This window comes from Sus scrofa, chromosome 3 (assembly GCF_000003025.6).
Source record: "Sus scrofa isolate TJ Tabasco breed Duroc chromosome 3, Sscrofa11.1, whole genome shotgun sequence".
NCBI lineage: Eukaryota > Metazoa > Chordata > Mammalia > Artiodactyla > Suidae > Sus > Sus scrofa.
The window spans coordinates 7,500,101-7,518,280 of NC_010445.4; the positions used below are offsets into that span (position 1 = coordinate 7,500,101).

The 18,180-nt window shown below is 50.1% G+C and overlaps 1 protein-coding gene across 1 annotated transcript in view; it reads left to right on the forward strand.

Annotated features, from left to right (window-relative positions):
- The window catches only part of PDXDC1 (pyridoxal dependent decarboxylase domain containing 1), a 55,408-nt gene that overhangs the window by 34,827 nt on the left and 2,401 nt on the right, over positions 1–18,180 (forward strand). The window contains exons 13-22 of the mRNA XM_021086178.1: positions 1,457–1,507; positions 8,464–8,527; positions 11,626–11,714; positions 12,563–12,668; positions 14,667–14,838; positions 15,390–15,508; positions 15,744–15,865; positions 17,035–17,127; positions 17,205–17,301; positions 18,039–18,143. Of these exons, the coding sequence (XP_020941837.1) occupies positions 1,457–1,507; positions 8,464–8,527; positions 11,626–11,714; positions 12,563–12,668; positions 14,667–14,838; positions 15,390–15,508; positions 15,744–15,865; positions 17,035–17,127; positions 17,205–17,301; positions 18,039–18,143 (1,018 nt within the window). The remainder of the gene's footprint in view (positions 1–1,456; positions 1,508–8,463; positions 8,528–11,625; positions 11,715–12,562; positions 12,669–14,666; positions 14,839–15,389; positions 15,509–15,743; positions 15,866–17,034; positions 17,128–17,204; positions 17,302–18,038; positions 18,144–18,180) is intronic.

Below are 18,180 nucleotides of genomic sequence, written 5' to 3' on the forward strand. Positions count from 1 at the left end.
TATGGTATTTGTCTTTCTCTGTTTGAATTATTTCACTTAGCAAAATACCCCGTGTTACAAATGACAAGACTTCATTCTTTCTGTGGCGAATTATTTTCCATTGTGTGTATGTATATATGTGTGTGTGTGTAATCATGTCTTCTTTATCCGTTCATCTACCAATGATACTTATGGTACTTTCCATATCTTGGCTCTTGTACATATGCTGCAATGAACATAGCTTTTCAAATTAGTATTTTCATATTCTTCAGTTCTTATAACCCATGTGACATTTCTGGATCATATGGTTGTTCTATTTTTAATTTTGTGAGGAAGCTCTGTGTGTTTTCCACAGTAGCTGCACCAGTTTACATCCCCACCAACAGTGCACAAGGGTTCCTTTTCTCCACAATCTTGTGAACACATGTCATTTCTCGTCCTTTCGAGGGCAGCCGTTCTAACAGGTGCGAGGTGATACTGTGGTTTGGTTCGCATTTCCCCAATGATTAGTGATGTTGAGCATCTTTACATGTGCCTATTGTCCCTCTGAATGTCTTTGGAAAAATGTCTCTTCAGATCTTCTGCCATTTTAAATTGGATTGTTTGGGATTTTTGCTAGTGAGTTCTTTATATATTTTGATATTAACTCCTTATCAAATAAATGATTTGTAAATATTTTCCCTCATTCCATAGGTTGCTTTTTCATTTTATTGATGATTTCCTTTGCTGCGCAGAAGCTTTTTATTTTTTGGCTGCCCTCACAGTATGTTGAAGTTCCCAGGCCAAGATCAAACCTGTGTCACAGTAGTGAGCCAAGACGCTGCAGTGACAGTGCGGGATCCTTAACCTATTGCACCACAAGAAAACATCTACAGAAGCTTTTTAGTCTGATGTAGTCTGTTTAATTTTGCTTTTGTTGTCTTGCACTCAGTTTTTGAATGAATGAATGAATGGCCTGTATTGCTAATAGGAAAATGCACATAAGTCTCATTAGAGAAAACATTTTCTGGGAGTTCCCATTGTGGTGCAGCGGAATTGAATCCAACTAGGAACCATGAGGTTGTGGGTTCGATCCCTGCCCTCACTCATTGGGTTAAGTATCTGGCATTGCCGTGAACTGCGGTGTAGGTTGCAGACATGGCTTGGATCCTGTGTTGCTCTGGCTGTGGCGTAGGCCTGCAGCTGTAGTTCTAATTCAACCCCTAGCTTGGGAACCTCCATATGCCTTGGGTACAGCCCTAAAAAAGAAGAAAAAAAAAAATTTTCTGGAAGCACTAAATGTAACTTATAACTGAAAGATGGGGAATATTTGCAGATGTTGAAATGTAAAACTTGGCAGCTGGAACTTAGAAATCAGCAAATCACAGATGGCTTTATCAGCCCGTGATCCTTGTTGCAGACCTACAAAGAATAGGATTGTCTTAATATGAAATTACATAAGCTGGGTGTTTTTGTTTTTGTTTTTTGCCATTTGCAGAGTCAACGATTGCAAGAAAGTTTGAAGAAAGTGGATCACATCAAAATTTTGGTATGGTATACAGTTTGATCTGTTTTTTGAAATAAATGATTTTTAACCTCAACAGCTTAGAATATGATGGGTGTCCCTGGAATTGTGGCGGCTCTAGGAAAACCATGTTCTTTGGGAGCGAGTCATGCATGTATTGATGACCTACTTCTACAGTTAGCAGAAAGCCTAGAAATTTGCCCCATATACTGTTTGAACTCTGCAGTGTTTTTCATATAATCCATTTGCAGTTTTTAGTCTGTTAAAATTTAGAATTGCACAAAGATGTAATAGCACCGTTGACTTCACCTGCCCAAGAATTTTTAGTACACCCGTCTTCCTGAAATAAAAAATTATTTTGTCTCTCAGAGTGCTTTGGGCTACTCTTTCTGAAACCCTCTGACCCCAGAATTGGCATTTGCATGCAGGGGAATAAGGCAGAAAAAAGCAGATGGCTCTCTGCTCCTCTTGTGCTGGTGTCTTCCTGAAAGATAGCAGCACTTGTCAGAGTTTGTGCCCAAAGGCCAGTAACTAGAAAAGGAGACGAGGGTTTAGGGGGGCTGATAACCAGTATCAGTTCAGGTTTGAATGTTTTCATGTTTTGCTTCATTGTATTTTAGAATTTCAGAAACTGTATAGGTCAGATTCTTTCTGTTTTTTTGTAGGTCAGATTCTAATTTAAACAGGGTCACTGGAGGTTCTTTGACAATTCTGTGTAATACAGTTCGTTTTAAAACTAATGTGTGGGGTTCAAGTGAGTGCATGTTACTTCCATTGTAGTACATAGTTTGGCTTAAGTGCCCGAATGGGGCTGCTCTGCATTGCGTTCCGAGCAGGAGCTTAGAGCTACTCAAGTCCTAGCTGAGAAGAGGAGAGTGGCCCTGCTGGAGAAGCAAGTCAGGAGACTTGGGTTCCAGTTTCAGCAGTACCACAGGGACCCTGGGACACTGACTCATTCTCCCCCTAACCTCCTAAGCCTGGGGGGCGAGCTGTCGGTGAAGGGATGTGGGTTGGTTTCCTTTGATTGCAGACAAAGACCCCTAAAGTGTGGGCTAGAATGACACGCTGTAGGGTCAAGGCAGTGCCTGGCTCGTGTACTTCCTCCCCTCCCTTGCTGGGCCCCTTTGGGCTCCTCTTCCATCCTCTCCTTCCTCGTTCTCCTCCAGGCCTGGAGGACCCGATGGCACTAACCAGTCACCGGTTGGTAAGGCCACAGAAGGCCCGGGCGTAACCCTCCATGCTTCCTTCCAGTGGCCACACGTAGTACCACCTGAAGTCATGGTCTCTATGTGTTCAGTTTGTTTTTCCCTGTAGAAGGCTGTAAAAGCAGGGACTTTGTTTTTTCATGGTTTTATGTCCTGTGCCAAGTGCAGCATAAGTGTTCAAGTGTGGATAAATGCATAGAGTCTGGGAGTTGGATGCGGTGATTACTCCCTATTTTCGAATGAGGAGACTGAGGCACAGAGAGGTCAGGTGAGGGCCCGGGCTGCACAGCGAGGCAGCGGTGGGACTGGGGTGCACTCAGCGCCGGTGTCCTTACCCAGTGGACCGTCAGTCTCAGGTCAGATACAAGAGACTGGGTCCATCCTGCCTCTGCGTCTTGCTGTGAAGGGCGTATCTTATGACACGCAGCAAAGCAACGTGAAGGTCGTCAGGCAGCATAAAATACCAGTAGCTCTCAAATGTCTTTTTGCTCCTCGCCACAGTGTTCATCTAGTGCTTTCATAGATGCTGACTCATGAGTCCTCACAGGAAATCTCTGGGTTAGAGTGTTGTCACCTCCATTTCTTGGCTCAGATTAGTTGAGTGGGTCCAGAGTCCTGTAACTAGCATGTGGCAAAGCAAGGACGTGACCCGGGTCATCCCGGGTTAGCGTCTCTGCCGAACAGTTACTCCCTTCTCCCAGTGCCCATGGCCTTCTTCCTGCTCATCGGACTGGCCTTCAGGAGCCGCTCCCATCCCAGAAGCACAGGCCCACTGCCCCCACTCACCATTTCCACCAGCACCACTGAGGCCTCTTCCAGGGCCTGGGTGGTGCATGACCCACTTTCTCAGTGCACCAGTCAGATTTCTCCATCTGCGGGGGTTTTTTGGGTTTTTTTTTTTTTTTTTTTTTTGGTCTTTTTGTCTTTTTAGGGCTGCACCTGTGGCATATGGAAGTTCCCAGGCTGGGGGTCCAATCAGAACTGCAGCTGCTGGTCTACACCACAGCCACAGTAACTTGGGATCTGAGCTGCGTCTGTGACCTACATCATAGCTCATGGCAATGCCGGATCCTTAACCCACTGAGTGAGGCCAGGGATCAAACTCGTGTCCCCATGGATTCTAGTTGGGTTCATTACCACTGAGCCACAACAGGAATTCCCAATCTGCATTCTAATAATGCTCTCATCCAGCACATAGAGTAGGTTCTGAGTTAACATGTAAGAGAAACTCTAATATTGTCACCCTCACACCTTGCAAATACCTCCAGGGGGCAGTTACCATGGTTTTGTGTTTGTCTCTCTGCTGGCTTGCTTTTTTGGGGGGGTCCTTTTTAGGGCTGCACCTACGGCATATGGAGGTTCCCAGGCTAGGGGTCTAATCAGAGCTGTAGCCGCTGGCCTACACCACAGCTCACAGCATTGCTGGATCCTTAACCCACTGAGCGAGGCCAGGGATGGAATCCACAACGTCATGGTTCCTAGTTGGATTTGTTTCCACTGTGGCAAGACAGGAATTCCTCTGCTGGCTTTTAAGGTTTTTTTGGTCCTCAGTATTCTGTTACTTTCACCATAATGTGTCTAAATGAGGACTTTTTTTTTCTTTGCTATTTTTAGGTCTGCCATGTGCGGCATATGGAGGTTCCCAGGCTGGGGGTCGAAACGAACATGCAGCTGCTGGCTTACACTGCAGCCACAGCAGTGCCAGATCCGAGCTGTGTCTGTGACCTACACCACAGCTCACGGCAATGCCGGATCCTTAACCCACTGAGCGAGGCCAGGGATCAAACCCTCATCCTCCTAGATACAAGTTAGGTTTGTTTCCACTGAGCCACAAAGGTAACTAATTGAGAACTTTTAAAAAATCCTCCTGTTCCTGTCATGGCTCAGCAGTAGTGACTCTGACTGGTATACCTGAGGACGAGGGTTCAATCCCTGATCTTGCTCAGTGGGTTAAGGATCTGGCATTGCCATGAGCTGTGGTGTAGGTCACAGAGGTGGCTTGGATCCCAGGTTGCTGTGGCTGTGGTGTAGGCTGGCAGCTGCAGCTGGGATTCAACTCCTAACCTGGGAACTTCCATATGCTGCAGGTGAGGCCCTAAAAAAAAAAACTGAAAAAAAAAGGAGATCCGGTCCTGGCACAGCGGAAACGAATCCGACTAGGAACCTTGAGGTGCCATCCCCGGCCTCACTCAGTGGATTAAGGATCTTGGTTAAGGTGTTGCCATGAGCTATGGTGTAGGTTGCAGACGGAGCTCGGATCCTCTGTTGCTATGGCTGTGGTGTAGGCCAGCAGCTGAAGCTCTAGTTAGATCCCTAGCCTGGGAACCTCCATATGCTGCGGGTACAACCCCATAAAGACAAAAGACCAAAAAAAAAAAAACCTAAAAAAAATAAAAGTCCTGCTTGGGACGTGTGCCTATTTAACCTGAGCATTCTTTTTTAATGCTGTGGAATTCATTTTTCAAGTCTGACCGCCCCCTCTGGCTGTACCTTCTGGGCCTGCAGTGAGCTGCCTGCTGCTCCTCCTGGTGCTTCCATTTCTCCTTTGCTGCTGTCTTGTGCCCCTTCCGATCCTTCTTGGAGTTTTGCTCCTGAGCTGCATCTAATCTGCTGTTTGATCATTCACTGCGTTTACTCTCAGTGACTGCTTTTTAATTTCAGGATATTCTCTTTAGTTCTGTTTTAAGTTATTCTATTTTTAAATCATTTTTTATATTTATTTATTTATTTATTTATTTTTTTAGGGCCGAACCCACGCATATGGAGGTTCCCAGGTTGGGATCAAATTGGAGCTGTAACCGCAGGCCTACACCACAGCCACAGCAATGCAGGATCCAAGCCACATCTGTGACCTACACCACAGCTCATGGCAATGCCAGACCTTAACCCACTGAGTGAGGCCAGGGATCGAACCTGCATCCTCATGGATGCCAGTCAGATTCTTTTTTGCTGAGCCATGATGGGAACTCCTTTAATCATCTTTTTAAAAACTTCCTGGTCCTTCATTTCTCTGTTTAAACACAGTGATCATTGTTTATTTCTGATGGTGGTTTTAGTGTCTTGGTTCTCAGGGCCACAAATCGTCCCTTCAGTTGTGTTTGCTGACTCTTGCTCCCTGTGTGTGTTGTAATTTCTCTTATAAGCTAGGTGTTTTTTTTTTTTTTTTTGGTTTTTTTGTTTTTTTTTTTTTTTTTGTTTTTTGTTTTTTGCCCCCTTGGGTGATTGGCCTTGGTCCATTTGTCTGTATTCGCCCCACAGCTCCAGGTGTCCTGCACCACAGAGGACCTCACGCCCAGTTGCCACGCACACCTTCATTGCTTCTGAGAGAACTTTTTCTCTCTACACAGAACCTCAGAGCCTCAGGCAGAGTTAAGCTTTCTCACTGATCAGCGGGTGGAGTTTTTCTCTGTCTTTCTTTTCAAAAAGAGGGTTTCCTCAAGGGTCCTGGTTTTATGTACGCTCAGCACTACCCCTCACGTGGGCTTAAAAATCCCACTCTAGAGGGTTAAAGCCAAGTTGCGGGCACCATCCATGTTCCCCTCCCCCCAGCCCCTGCAGCTCCGCTTAGAGTATTCTTTCTGGATTCACCTTTTTAGTGAGCCTAACCATGATTAGAACTTCTTTTGATTGTTGGTTACTTTTTTTTTTTTTTTTTGACAGTAAATGTGGGAACCGGGGTGGGGGGACTCAAGGTCTCAGGGACCAAGAGCACTGCCTCAAGAAACCACACTGCTTTTATTGTGCTCTTTAGATGAGATCAAGTGAGGAGGGGCTATGGGTGGAGGATATAGGGTTCCTTTACTATTTTATAAGTTCTTTTACTATTTTAAAAGCCACTTAGCTGGTAAAAGGTTAAGCTTTTACTCCAATCTTTAGGCACATAACAGTCTTTGTTCTTAAGCTTAAGTCATTCACCAGAACTGTGACTGTTTTTCAAGCAGGAAGATGGGATAAAATAAAGAAGGACAAGATGGAGTTTTCAGGAAAGAGGCTAAGAAAATATTGTAGAATGTTGGTTACATTTAATCAAGCATTTCAGGTATTTGGAATTGATGGCTTCAGCATTAGCTTGATCTACCATGTTGTCAGAACCAGAATTCCTTGTATATAACCCTGTCCTGTATTTCTTAGGCACCCTGACATTCGAGACCACTGAGCTCAAAGAAATAAGAAAAAAAGACTTATAGAAATCTTGGCACTCAAGTCATTCTGCCTTATCCTAACTGAGAATCGGGGAGTGGGTGTAGAATTTTGTCACTTTGTTCCTCTTTTCTCAGGGGGCTTATTCCATTCTATATTCATGTTAAACCCCTCTATCTTTAAAGGTATTGATAGATTTATTTATTTATTTGGGAGTTAAAGGAGATAGTAGATAGGAAAGCACAGGAGTTGGCTCAGTAAAAGGCAGATTTTTTTTTTTTTTTTTGTCTTTTCTAGGGCTGATCCCACGGCATATGGAGGTTCCCAGGCTAGGGGTCCAATCAGAGCTGTAGCCTCCAGCCTCCACCAGAGCCACAGCAACGCAGGGTCCGAGCCACGTCTGCCACCTACACCACAGCTCACGGCAACGACAGATCCTCAACCCACTGAGCAAGGCCAGGGATCGAACCTGCAACCTCATGGTTCTAGTCGGATTCGTTAACCACTGAGCCATGACGAGAACTCCCAAAAGGCAGATTTGAATGTACGTCTTGCTTGCTCTGAATCAAATCCACTGTTCCTTTGAAAAGTAGACAAGAGCTTGGGTCATCCGCCTCCTGGCTTTCCGGTTGGCATATCCCACGAAGGTCCGACAAGTGTGTCGTCCCAGGCAGAGCCTTGGGAGATAGGTTTTGAGACTAGAATTGTAGTGCTGGAATTGCTAAATGCTTAGAGACCTTCTCTTCTCCCCCGCTCCCTGTACCTCACATCCCACAGTCTGTCAAGGGCACCACTGCTCCCTTAGTGTCCTGCCCCGCTGCCCCGCCGATGCCTGACTGCACATTCAGTCAGGGGAGAGCATGAGCCTGGGCTCTGCATTTCTAATGCAGCAGCGGTCTTCATCCGCTGTGAGATCCGTTAGTTGAACTGTGGGATGCCTGCCCCAAGTATAACCACCGCTTCAGTGATCTAGGAAATAGCTAGATCCAGGTCTCCACTTGCATCCTGCCTGGAGAGTTTTACATGGTGAGGGGAAAGTACTTGTACCTTTTTGTATGAGTGGGAAAGTTCCAGTCAGTCCTTCGTGAGGTGGCATCGTTTCTGGATTCCTGAAAGCTTTGACTCTCAACATGGATTCTAGTTTCACTTTTTCCTTGTCTTTTTGATCTTTCATGAGACTCATGTTTGTCATCATTACTAAAATTTCCTCCTTTCATTTTCATTGTACCAGTATCCATTCTGTTTTTCTTTTTTTCTTTTCTTTTCTTTTTTTTTTTTTTTTTTGGCTACACTCATGGAAGTTCCTGGATCAGGGGTCAAACCCACGCCATAGCTCTGACCTGAGCCATAGCAGTGACACTCCAGATCCTTAGCTGCTAGGCTACCAAGGACCCCCCCCACACATACACCCCAGTGTCAGATATTATAATTCAGCTTGGGACTGGCTTATAATTGTTTCTAAGAATTTTACTAAACCCTTGATTTTTGTTTCTCTAGAAACTGAAATTAACCTTTGAACTTTTTTATGTGTTTATTAAGTACAACATCTGTAGCCTGTTTTTCAAGCTCACTGTTTGATTATGTAGGTGTTGCGAATTTACTGTTTCTTGGTAATAATCAGAGTCCATTTTTCAGGTGGAAGATGAGCTTAGTTCTCCAGTGGTGGTATTCAGATTTTTCCAGGAATTACCAGGCTCAGGTAGGTGATTTTAAAAAGAGGGTTATCTTTCTGTCTGTGTTTAAGGGTTTCAAATTTGAAACCATTGTAAGTCAAATAGATAGTCCAGATTTTTTTTTGGTCACACCTGTGGCATGTGGAAATTCCTGGGCCAGGGATCGAACCCATGCCACAAGCAGTGACCTGAGCCACAGAAATGGCAACACTGGATCCTTAACCCACTGAACCACAAGAAAAGTACTGTAATCCAGAATGTTTTGATTGCTAAAATCTTGTCATCATTTCCAAAAGAAATTTAATAATGTTCACAAGAACTCCAGACCTGTTTACCTTAGCATTTTACTGACAGTTTCCTGTGATTTAAACCTGTGGTTGCCAAATGCCAGTCTCTGGACTAGTGCCTGAATGAATGAAAGAGTTCCTTGAAAATACAGTTGGGAGCCCTACTGCCTAAGTTGTTTTTTTTTTTTGTGTATGTGTGTGTTTTTTTGTTTTGTTTTTTAAGGCCTCACTTGCAGCATATGGAGGTTCCCAGGCTAGTGGTCAGATTGGAGCTGCAGCTTCTGGCTTACACCATAGCCACAGCAATGCCAGGTCTGAGCCGCTTCTTCGACCTACACCACAGCTCATGGTGATGCCGGATCCTTAACGCACCAAGCGAGGCCAGGGATCCAGCCTGCATCCTTGTGGATACTGGTCAGGTTCACTACCGCTGAGCCACAACAGGAACACTCCTACTTCCTAAGTTTTTTGATTCAGTAAATTGGGTCCAGGAATCTCAATTTCAGAGCTGTAGCCGCCCGCCTAAGCCAGAGCCACAGCAATGCGGGATCTGAGCTGCGTCTGCAACCTACACCACAGCTCATGGCTACGCCGGATCCCCAACTCACTGAGCGAGGCCGGGGCTCACACCTGCAACCTCATGGTTCCTAGTCAGATTCGTTAACCACTGAGCCACGACGGGAACTCCGGAATCTCAATTTTTAAAGACTGTCCCAAGTGCCCCCTATGTAGTTTCCCTAGAAACTGAAATTAACTCCAGGCACTGTCGTTTTTCACCTGTCCAGTGACCTCTCACTTTCTTACGTTCCACACACCCCATCTCGCCATCCCGTCACTCCCCTGCCCTGAAGCCTGTGGTATCTTCCCGTTCCAGATGGATGGGGTGTCTGGGTCCCAGCCTTTGCCTTCCTCTCTGACTTCCTCTCAGGCCGCTTTCCTTCTTTCTCACTCTTCTTCCGTCAGACGGGTCTTCTCTGAGTCTCTAGAACATAGCATTCTCCTGCAGCAAGACCTCTGACTGCTGCTCCCCTGCTCTCCTGGCTCCTCTCACCATCCAGGTCTCGGCAGGGTCCGCCTCCTCCTGGAGGCTTTCCTTGTCTGGCCTGTCCCAGGTGACTCCCGGGCATTGTGTCAGAGCCCTTTCCTTTTTTCACAGCCCTAACAGCAATATAAGGTGATTTCATTTTGTTTCTTTGTGCTGTTTCTTCAAAAGAATGTCAACAGTAACCTGAGAAAAACCTTGTCTGCCTCATAGCTCAGCCCTGTGCTGGCACAGCGCCCTGCACGAGCAGGCCCCTAGGCTGTGTGAGGGAAGGAGCGCAGTTGTGCAGTGAGGCCCAGCAGGCTGCGGGGCTCCAACTCCCTGCTCGGGGCTCAGTGCTTGTAGACCAGCTGCTAACATAACGACGCTTTGATTTCCCCTCAAAACTCCTTGAAAGGAAAGCTTTTTTTTTAGGGCCACACCCATGGCATATGGAGTTTCCCAGGCTAGGTGTTGCATCGGAGCTGTAGCCGCTGGACTATGCCACAGCCACAGCAATGCGGGATCTGGGCCACGTCTGTGACCTGCACAGTCTTCGACCTGCGCAAAGCTCATGGCAACACCGGATCCTTAACCCACTGAGTGAGACCAGGGATCGAACCCACGTCCTCATGGATGCTAGCTGGGTTCATTACAGCGGAGCCATGATAGGAACTCCTGCAAGGAAAACTTTTTAAATGAAATTAAGAGTCCTATTTGAATATATTCAAGTGTTGTATTTTTCATAATAAAAAAATGTGAAAGCTTTAAACCCTTTGTAAGAAACACATTAAAAAAATTTTTTTAGGCGTTCCCGTTGTGGCTCAGTGGTTGTCAAATCCCACTAGGAACCATGAGGTTGCGGGTTCAATCCCTGGCCTTGCTCAGTGGGTTAAGGATCTGGCATTGCCGTGAGCTGTGGTGTAGGTCGAAGATGCGGCTCAGATCCCGAGTTGCTGTGGCTCTGGCGTAGACTGGCGGCTACAGCTCTGATTAGACCCCTCACCTGGGAACCTCCATATTCCATGGGAGTGGCTCTAAAAAAGGCAAAAAGACAAATAAATAAAAATAAAAAATTTAGGCGTTCCCCCTGTGGCTCAGTAGGTTAAGAACCCAGTTAGTATCCATGAGGATGCACGTTTGATCCCTGGCCTCGCTCAGTGGGTTAAGGATCTGATGTTGCTTCAAGCTGCCGCATAGGTTGCAGATGTAGCTTGGATCTGTTATTGCTGTGCCTGTGGTGTAGGCTGGCAGCTGCAGTTCTGATTCGACTCCTGGCCTGGAAATTTCCATATGCCGCAGGTGTGGCCATAAAGAGAAAAACAAACAAACCATAAATTTACCATCTTAACCATTTTAATTGTAAAGGGCAGTGCTGTTAAATATATTCACATCGTGTACAGCAGCTCTCCAGAACTTTTGCTTCTTGCAAAACTGAAACTTCATTAAACACTAACTCTCATAGCCCCACCCCCGCCCCTGCAGCCACCGTTCTGCTTCCTGTCTCTGTGAATTAGACTGACTACTTCATGTTAGTGGAATTAGACGGTATTTGTCTTTTGGTGACTGGCTTATTTCAGCATGGTGTCTTCAGGGTGTGTCCGTGTTGCCAGTGTGACAGCTTTCCTCACTGGTGGCTGTGTGCTCTGTCATGTGCATGCCCCATGTTTTGTGCTCTCACTGTAAGATGCACCTTTCATTCCCATGATACCTGAGACTTTTCTCAGGTATCTTTTGGGAGCTAAGTGAGGCGGGTTGGGGATGGCTCGTTAGCTCCGATTCTGGGAGTTGAGTCCCCTTTCTGTGCTTGTGTCAGATCCAGGTCCTAACGTCGTCCCTGCGCCCAGCGTGGCCCCTTCGGCAGTCGGCCGGGAGAGGCACTCCTGTGACGCTCTGAACCGCTGGGTAAGGGTGGCTGGCACGGGTCCGGGGAAGCAGAGACCCACAGGGGAGCCTCCTGAGAAGGCGCACGGCTTCGGCCTGTGCGTCCTAAGAAGCCCCGCTGCCTCAAACGCTACAAGGCCTGTGGCGGCGCCTCCCCACTCTCCCTTCGGGGATGTTTCCTCGCTGCTGGCTGAGGCCTCACAAGCAGGCAGGCAGTGCAGCCCCTGGGGGAGCACCTGTGTGGTGACCCCAGAAGGCACATAAGCCGGAGCCTGCATACCTCTGGCAGCCTGGCACCAGGACATGAGTATAAAGAACATTCTAAACAACGTAAAAACTCACCGGCAGGACCAATCCTAGCGAAACAGTGGACACGCCCAACCCGGGGGGTTTGGTGAACTGTTTCGGTACACCACGCAGTTAACCGTGTAGTCACGTGGTGGTGGCGGAGGGGGGACAGTCACCATCAATTCTGTGAAAAAATGCAGGTTACTGCTGCACGGCATGTAGAATATCGGTTTCATGACAAGAGAAAATACACAGAAGACCCAGGGCCGGGCCAGGGAAGGGGTGGGGGCAGGGACCACATGTCAGCAGTGGGTGTTTCTCACAGGTGCATTGTGGGTAATTTTTTTGTTCACCTGTCTTGCCTAGATTTTTTCCTACAATGGACTTGTATTTTTTAGTAAGGAAAATGAAAAGATTTACTGTTTTTTTAAAGGAGTTGCAATAATATTCAAAGAAAATTGAAAATTAAAAGAAACTGGCCTCCAGGAGCCTCTTGGGTCTGGGCTGAATGCTTGAGGGTGGGTCCAGAGAAGCGTGTCCCCCCCTTGCAGGAGTTGTTCATTCTGCCCCTTTCTCTGCAGCTGGGAGAGCAGTTGAAGCAGCTGGTGCCTGCGAGCGGCCTCACAGTCATGGACCTGGAGGTCGAGGGCACATGCGTGCGGTTCAGCCCTCTGATGACAGCGGCAGGTAACCGGTCTCCGTGGGTGGCCTGCGATTTGGTTCTGGGTCCAGGCTGTGGGGCTGGCTGGCCTTCCCTTGTGATATTCCCTTTTCTGGCTGGAGAGGCATCTCCTTTCCCTTTGGGCTGAGTTTAGGTAAATGAGCCTTCCAGGGTGACTTCTCAGAAAGAGAGACTTTTCTTTTTTTTTTTTTTTTTTTTTTTAAGGGCCGTACCCATGGCATATGGAGGTTCCCAGGCTTGGGGTCAAATTGGAGCTGCAGCTGTCAGCCACAGCAACCCCAGATCTGAACCATGTCTGTGACCTACACCACAGCTCACGGCAACGCCGGGTCCTTAACTCACTGAGCGAGGCCAGGGATCAAACACGCAACCTCACGGATACTAGTCGGGCTTGTTACTGCTGAGCCATGGCGGGAACTCCAGAAAAGGGACTTTTGAAGTCACTTGAATGCCCACATTTCGATGTGCTGTGATCCTCTCTGTACTGTTCAGTGGGTCTCAGTCTAGAGCGCACATCAGAATCACTGTGGAGCTCTGAAAACTCCCAGTGCCCGGCCCAGCTGCGAGGATACTGGTTACTGGGTTTTTTTGGAAGGGAGCCTGGGCGGCACAGGCTGGTGAAGGTTGAGAAGCACTGCTGTAGACAGTTTAGAAAGCAGTACAGCTGAAAGCACGGGACCTTGATGACAGAAAGTCCCCCGGCCGTTTCCTGCCCATGTGGCCTAGAGCAAGTTTCCTCTCTCTGGCTGCTCCCCAGCGCCTCATGGTGACGTGAAGATTAAACCATGAGATCAGGTGTGTGAAACGGCTTGGGTAGTGCTTGGCAAATAGTAGGTGCTTCAGAGTGAGCTGAGAAGAGAGACATTAAAGATCTGTGGGAGTTCCCGCTGTGGTTCAGTGGGTTAAGAATCTGACTAGTATCCGTGAGGATGCACGTTGGATCCCTGGCCTCGCTCCGTGGGTTAAGGATCTGGCAGTGCCCTGAGCTGTGGTGTAGATCGCACATGCAGCTCAGATCTTCTGTTGCTGTGGCTTGGATCCCACGTGGCTGTGGCTGTGGTGTAGGACAGCGGCTATGGCACCAGTTTGACCCCCTAGCCTGGCAACCTCCATAGGCTGTAGGTGCAGCCCAGAAAAGACAAAAAAAAAAAAAATTTTTTTTTTTGGCTTTTTTTATGAGATGATTTGAACCTTTTTAGAAAATATTTAATGGCTTTTCATGAGGTGTTCTCAACATTTCCTGAAAGATATTTTCTCAAGGATGTTGAAATAGGGAAGTGCAAACTGTCCTGTAAGGACAGGCCATCGTGAGGATGGCCGGTGGCTTCCGGCCCCCGTAGGAGTCTCTGCTCCTGCTCTGCAGGGGACCCAGCCCCAGAGGCTGAGCCTCTCAAACCGAGGAAGCCGACTATGGACACCCCGGGCCGCGCATATAGAGGCTTAGATCACGTACAGAGTTTGAACCGGTGGAAGTGGGCACAGCGATGTTGCCAGGTCTCTTGGATCCCTGAACCCTGAGGCCTCTTAGGCTCTGACCTTCCGAAGTGGCTGGTACTGTTGTCATCGTCACCCACCCTTTCCTGCCACTCCCTCCAAAAAACCTCTCTCTCTCACTCCATGATGTTAATAAGGAGCGAGACTGTGTGGTCGCCTGTTTCTAAGCTGCGATGGGACGTCGATAGCCTGACGGAAGCACAGCCGTTCTGAGAAGGGTGATTTCTCCACTAGGGTTGCATTACTTATTACATTGGCGGAACTAATGCTGTCTTTTGTGTAAGAAAAAATTGTGTCTACACCTGGACCAGCCAGCTCTGAATTTTTACCACCACATTCTTTGGTCTCTGGGTTTGTTGGCTTTTTTTTTTTTTTTTCCCTTCAGTCCCTCAGCTCCAGCTGATCAGATGTACCTGGAGCCGCTGATGTTGTGACAGTGGAAGTGGCACGTCCCGGTCATCTTCAGCCGTTCCCTAAGCCTGTCCCTCACGTTCTCTGCTCACCCCCAGCTTTAGGCACCCGGGCAGAGGACATGGACCAGCTGGTGGCCTGCATCCACGGCAAGCTGCCGCTCCTGACCTGTACGCTGCAGCTGCGAGAGGAGTTCAAGCAGGAGGTGGCGGGCACGGCGGGCCTCTTATACGTTGATGACCCCAACTGGCCGGGAATAGGGGTAGTCAGGTACGCGCCGAGGAGCGCAGGCCGGTCATTTGATGACCCAGCTTAGAAGTCCGCGATGAAGACCGTGGTCTCAGGCCCTCTGTCTGGGGTTGGGGGCATTCCTGCGCGTGCGCTCAGGGCAGCGGGCACGGCGCCCAGCGGGAGCTCGCTGACGAAGGCGTCGCTGCGTGTCCTTCCTGGGGAAGGGTCTGCAGGGGCGGTGCCCCGCTCAGGGCCCAGCGCACTGCGTCCCCCCCGGAACCCAGGTCCCGGGGCTGGGCAGCGCCCGCCCTCCGGCCCCACGCCCACCAGGACGAGGGCCACTGCCCGGTGCTTGCCGGCGGGACCCCCCGCCCCGGCCTCTCCCGCACTCCTGCCCCGGGGCCCTGGCTGTCGGCTGCGGGCTGGAGGGTGTCTCCCCTCCAGACCCTCCGAGCGGCTCCTAGGCCCCTTTCTCCCATCCCACACTTGGGGCAACGTCCAGTAGCTTCTGCTCCACCTGTAACCTGGGGTCTGAGGAGACAGCAGCTCTTCGGGATTCTGGAAGTCCTGTTGTTTGCTGTCGTTTATAGGTATGAACACGCGAATGATGATAAGAACAGTTTGAAATTAGATCCAGAAGGGGAGAAAATCCATGCTGGACTCCTGAAAAAGCTCAATGAACTGGAATCTGACCTTACATTTAAAATGGGTGAGTACTGCTTCTGCGAGTCAGTTGGGAGCCTCGGAAGGCTGTTTTCACACCGGCTTAGCAGGACCTGGGCTCCCTTGCGTGGTTTTGCCCCTCCCAGGGGGAGGTGGCCCCTGCCCCTCTGCAGGCGCCCCCGCTTCCCGGCTCCTCATCAGAACCCCCGGCGTGGGGCCCCGCTGCCCGGCCTGCCTCCTGACGCAGGACTCGGAAGCGAGGGGGCCTTGTCTTCCCACAGGCCCCGAGTATAAGAGCATGAAGAGCTGCATTTACATCGGCATGGCCAGCGACGACGTGGACGTTTCTGAGCTAGTGGAGACCATCGCCGCCACAGCCCGAGAAATCGAGGAAAACTCGAGGGTCCGTAGACTGATGGGTGTCTCCTTCATCTCTGGGTTTCCCCTGGGCCGCCGGCTGGGGTCTCGGAGGACGATGCTACCCCCGGCCACGTCTGTTCATTCCTTCCTTGCCTGCGCGTACATCCGGGCTTCCAGTGAGCTGGGCTGCGTGCCAGAGGCAGGCATGCTGGCGGATTGGACGCAGTCCCTGCCCCCTGGGGAACCCACGTACGGAAGCCAGCGAGGCAGTGGGTGACGTGGCCAGAAGGCAGGGGCTGAGCATTCAGGGCAAGGCCATCGCCTCTGCCCCCGGGGCCGGGCAGAGTTCCTGACAGGAGCTGGTCCTGAGGCTGAATGTGACAGTGCTTCTGATGATAGAACTTCCCACCAGTAGTTAGATCTGCTTCTCGTGGCCCATGGGCTGGGAGGACCAGGCTCCCAGGCTTAAAAGACATTCCCGAGTTCCTGTGGTGGCACATTAGAAACGAATCTGACTAGGAACCATGAGGTTGTGTGTTCGATCCCTGGCCTTGCTCAGTGGGTTAAGGATCCAGTGTTGCCCTGAGCTGTGGTGTAGGGCACAGACGTGGCTTGGATTTGGCATTGCTCTGGCTGTGGTGTAGGCTGGCAGCTGCAGCTCCGTTTCAACCCCTAGCCTGGGAACCTCCATGTGCTGCCGGTTTGGCCCTAGAAAAAGACAGAAAAAAATCCTCTTAAAAAAAAAAAAAAAAAGAAAGATGCTCCCCATGCCAGGTATTCCAGTCACTAGAGCTCACTCAGAAGGAGGGACACAGAAGCCTATGTCACGCAGTTCACTTTTGGTGGCCAAAGAAAAGGGACTTTGAACAGCTATAGCCGTTCCAGGATGGACTTCTTGAAGCTTCTTCCAGACCTGCCTGTGTCACTTCTGACTCCATTTCCACGAATGTTGTGTGGTGTGTCTATTTCCTGTTGATACAACGTTCAGGTCGTAGGGACAGTTATTTTTGTTCCAGGGTAAATGAGCTGCTCACCCAAGTATGTCTCAGGCTTCCTTTAGCATTTTGACCTCTTCTATCTGACTGTCCGGTTTTCCGGCGGGACTTCGAAGGGCTGCTTACGAGCACACTCTTGAAAAATGCCCCCAACTCCTAGTCCTAGGCCCCCAGCAAGAAGCTTAAACAAGCGATGCCTTTCTTGGTCTTAACACAGCTTCTGGAAAACATGACTGAAGTGGTTCGGAAGGGAATTCAGGAAGCTCAGGTTCAACTGCAGAAGGCAAATGAGGAGCGGCTTCTGGAAGAGGTGAGGCCCCAGGGGGCTCCCGGTGGCCCGGCCAGGCGGCCCGTAGGCTGGGCTGGAGCAGTGGTCGTGCCTTGCAGGGGGTGTTGCGGCAGATCCCTGTGGTCGGGTCCGTGCTGAACTGGTTTTCTCCGGTACAAGCTTCACAAAAGGGAAGGACCTTTAACCTGACGGCAGGTAGGACCGCCCCCTCCCTGGCTCCTTCACCTGGAGAGTCTGCCCCGGGCTCCGGTGCCCTCCCCTCGTGCCCGACAGCCAAGTGGGCACGGAAGCAGGCCCGCCGCCCCCGTAGCTCCCTCCCCGGGTCCGGCAGATCCCTCAGGCGGTGTGTCCGGGGGTCTGGCTCCTTGCTGTCCTGCCAGCCCTGGCCCTGGCCGGGGGCTGCTCCCGCAGGGGCAGTGGGAGGTGGTCGCCGGCAGCGTGGAGCCATTTTAGTCCCACCAGGCAACCCGCAAGTGTTGGCAATCACTGGGGTCTGGGGAAGAGGCTGTCACATGGATTCCTGTCCCAGCGGGCAGGCGGTGGGATAACTCCCAGCACCCCCCAGGCCCCTCCCAGGAAACGATGACTGCGTTGTCACATGGCAGCGACGGGTAGCCAGACTTCTAGCCCACCGAGCCTCAGCCTTTGGCACAGAGGCCCCGGCCCTTGTCGCTGAAGGGCAGTTCCCACTGGAGTCTGGCTCCCCAGGCATGCGGGAGCCACGCTGCAGGCTGCTTGTTGTCACACGCTCATGGGATACATGGGGTGGGGGGCGAGGCTGAAACACCCCAGCAGCGCCAGGACTGGGGGGCACAGCCACCAGCTGGCCCCCTCAGCTCCTGCCTGTGTCCCGTGGGAAGCTCACCAGGGAGCAGGCCGAGTGGGGCCTCTAGGGCCGCCTGCCCAGCGCCCTGCACGCCCCCTGCCCACAGGCTCCCTGGAGTCCACGGAACACACTTACGTCTACAAAGTACAAGGCTCTGGAGTGACACCGCCTCAGACCCCGTCAGCCGCACGCACCAGACAGAGACTCCCAGGTATGTCCAGTCTCCGTGTTGAGTTGGCTCACACTGC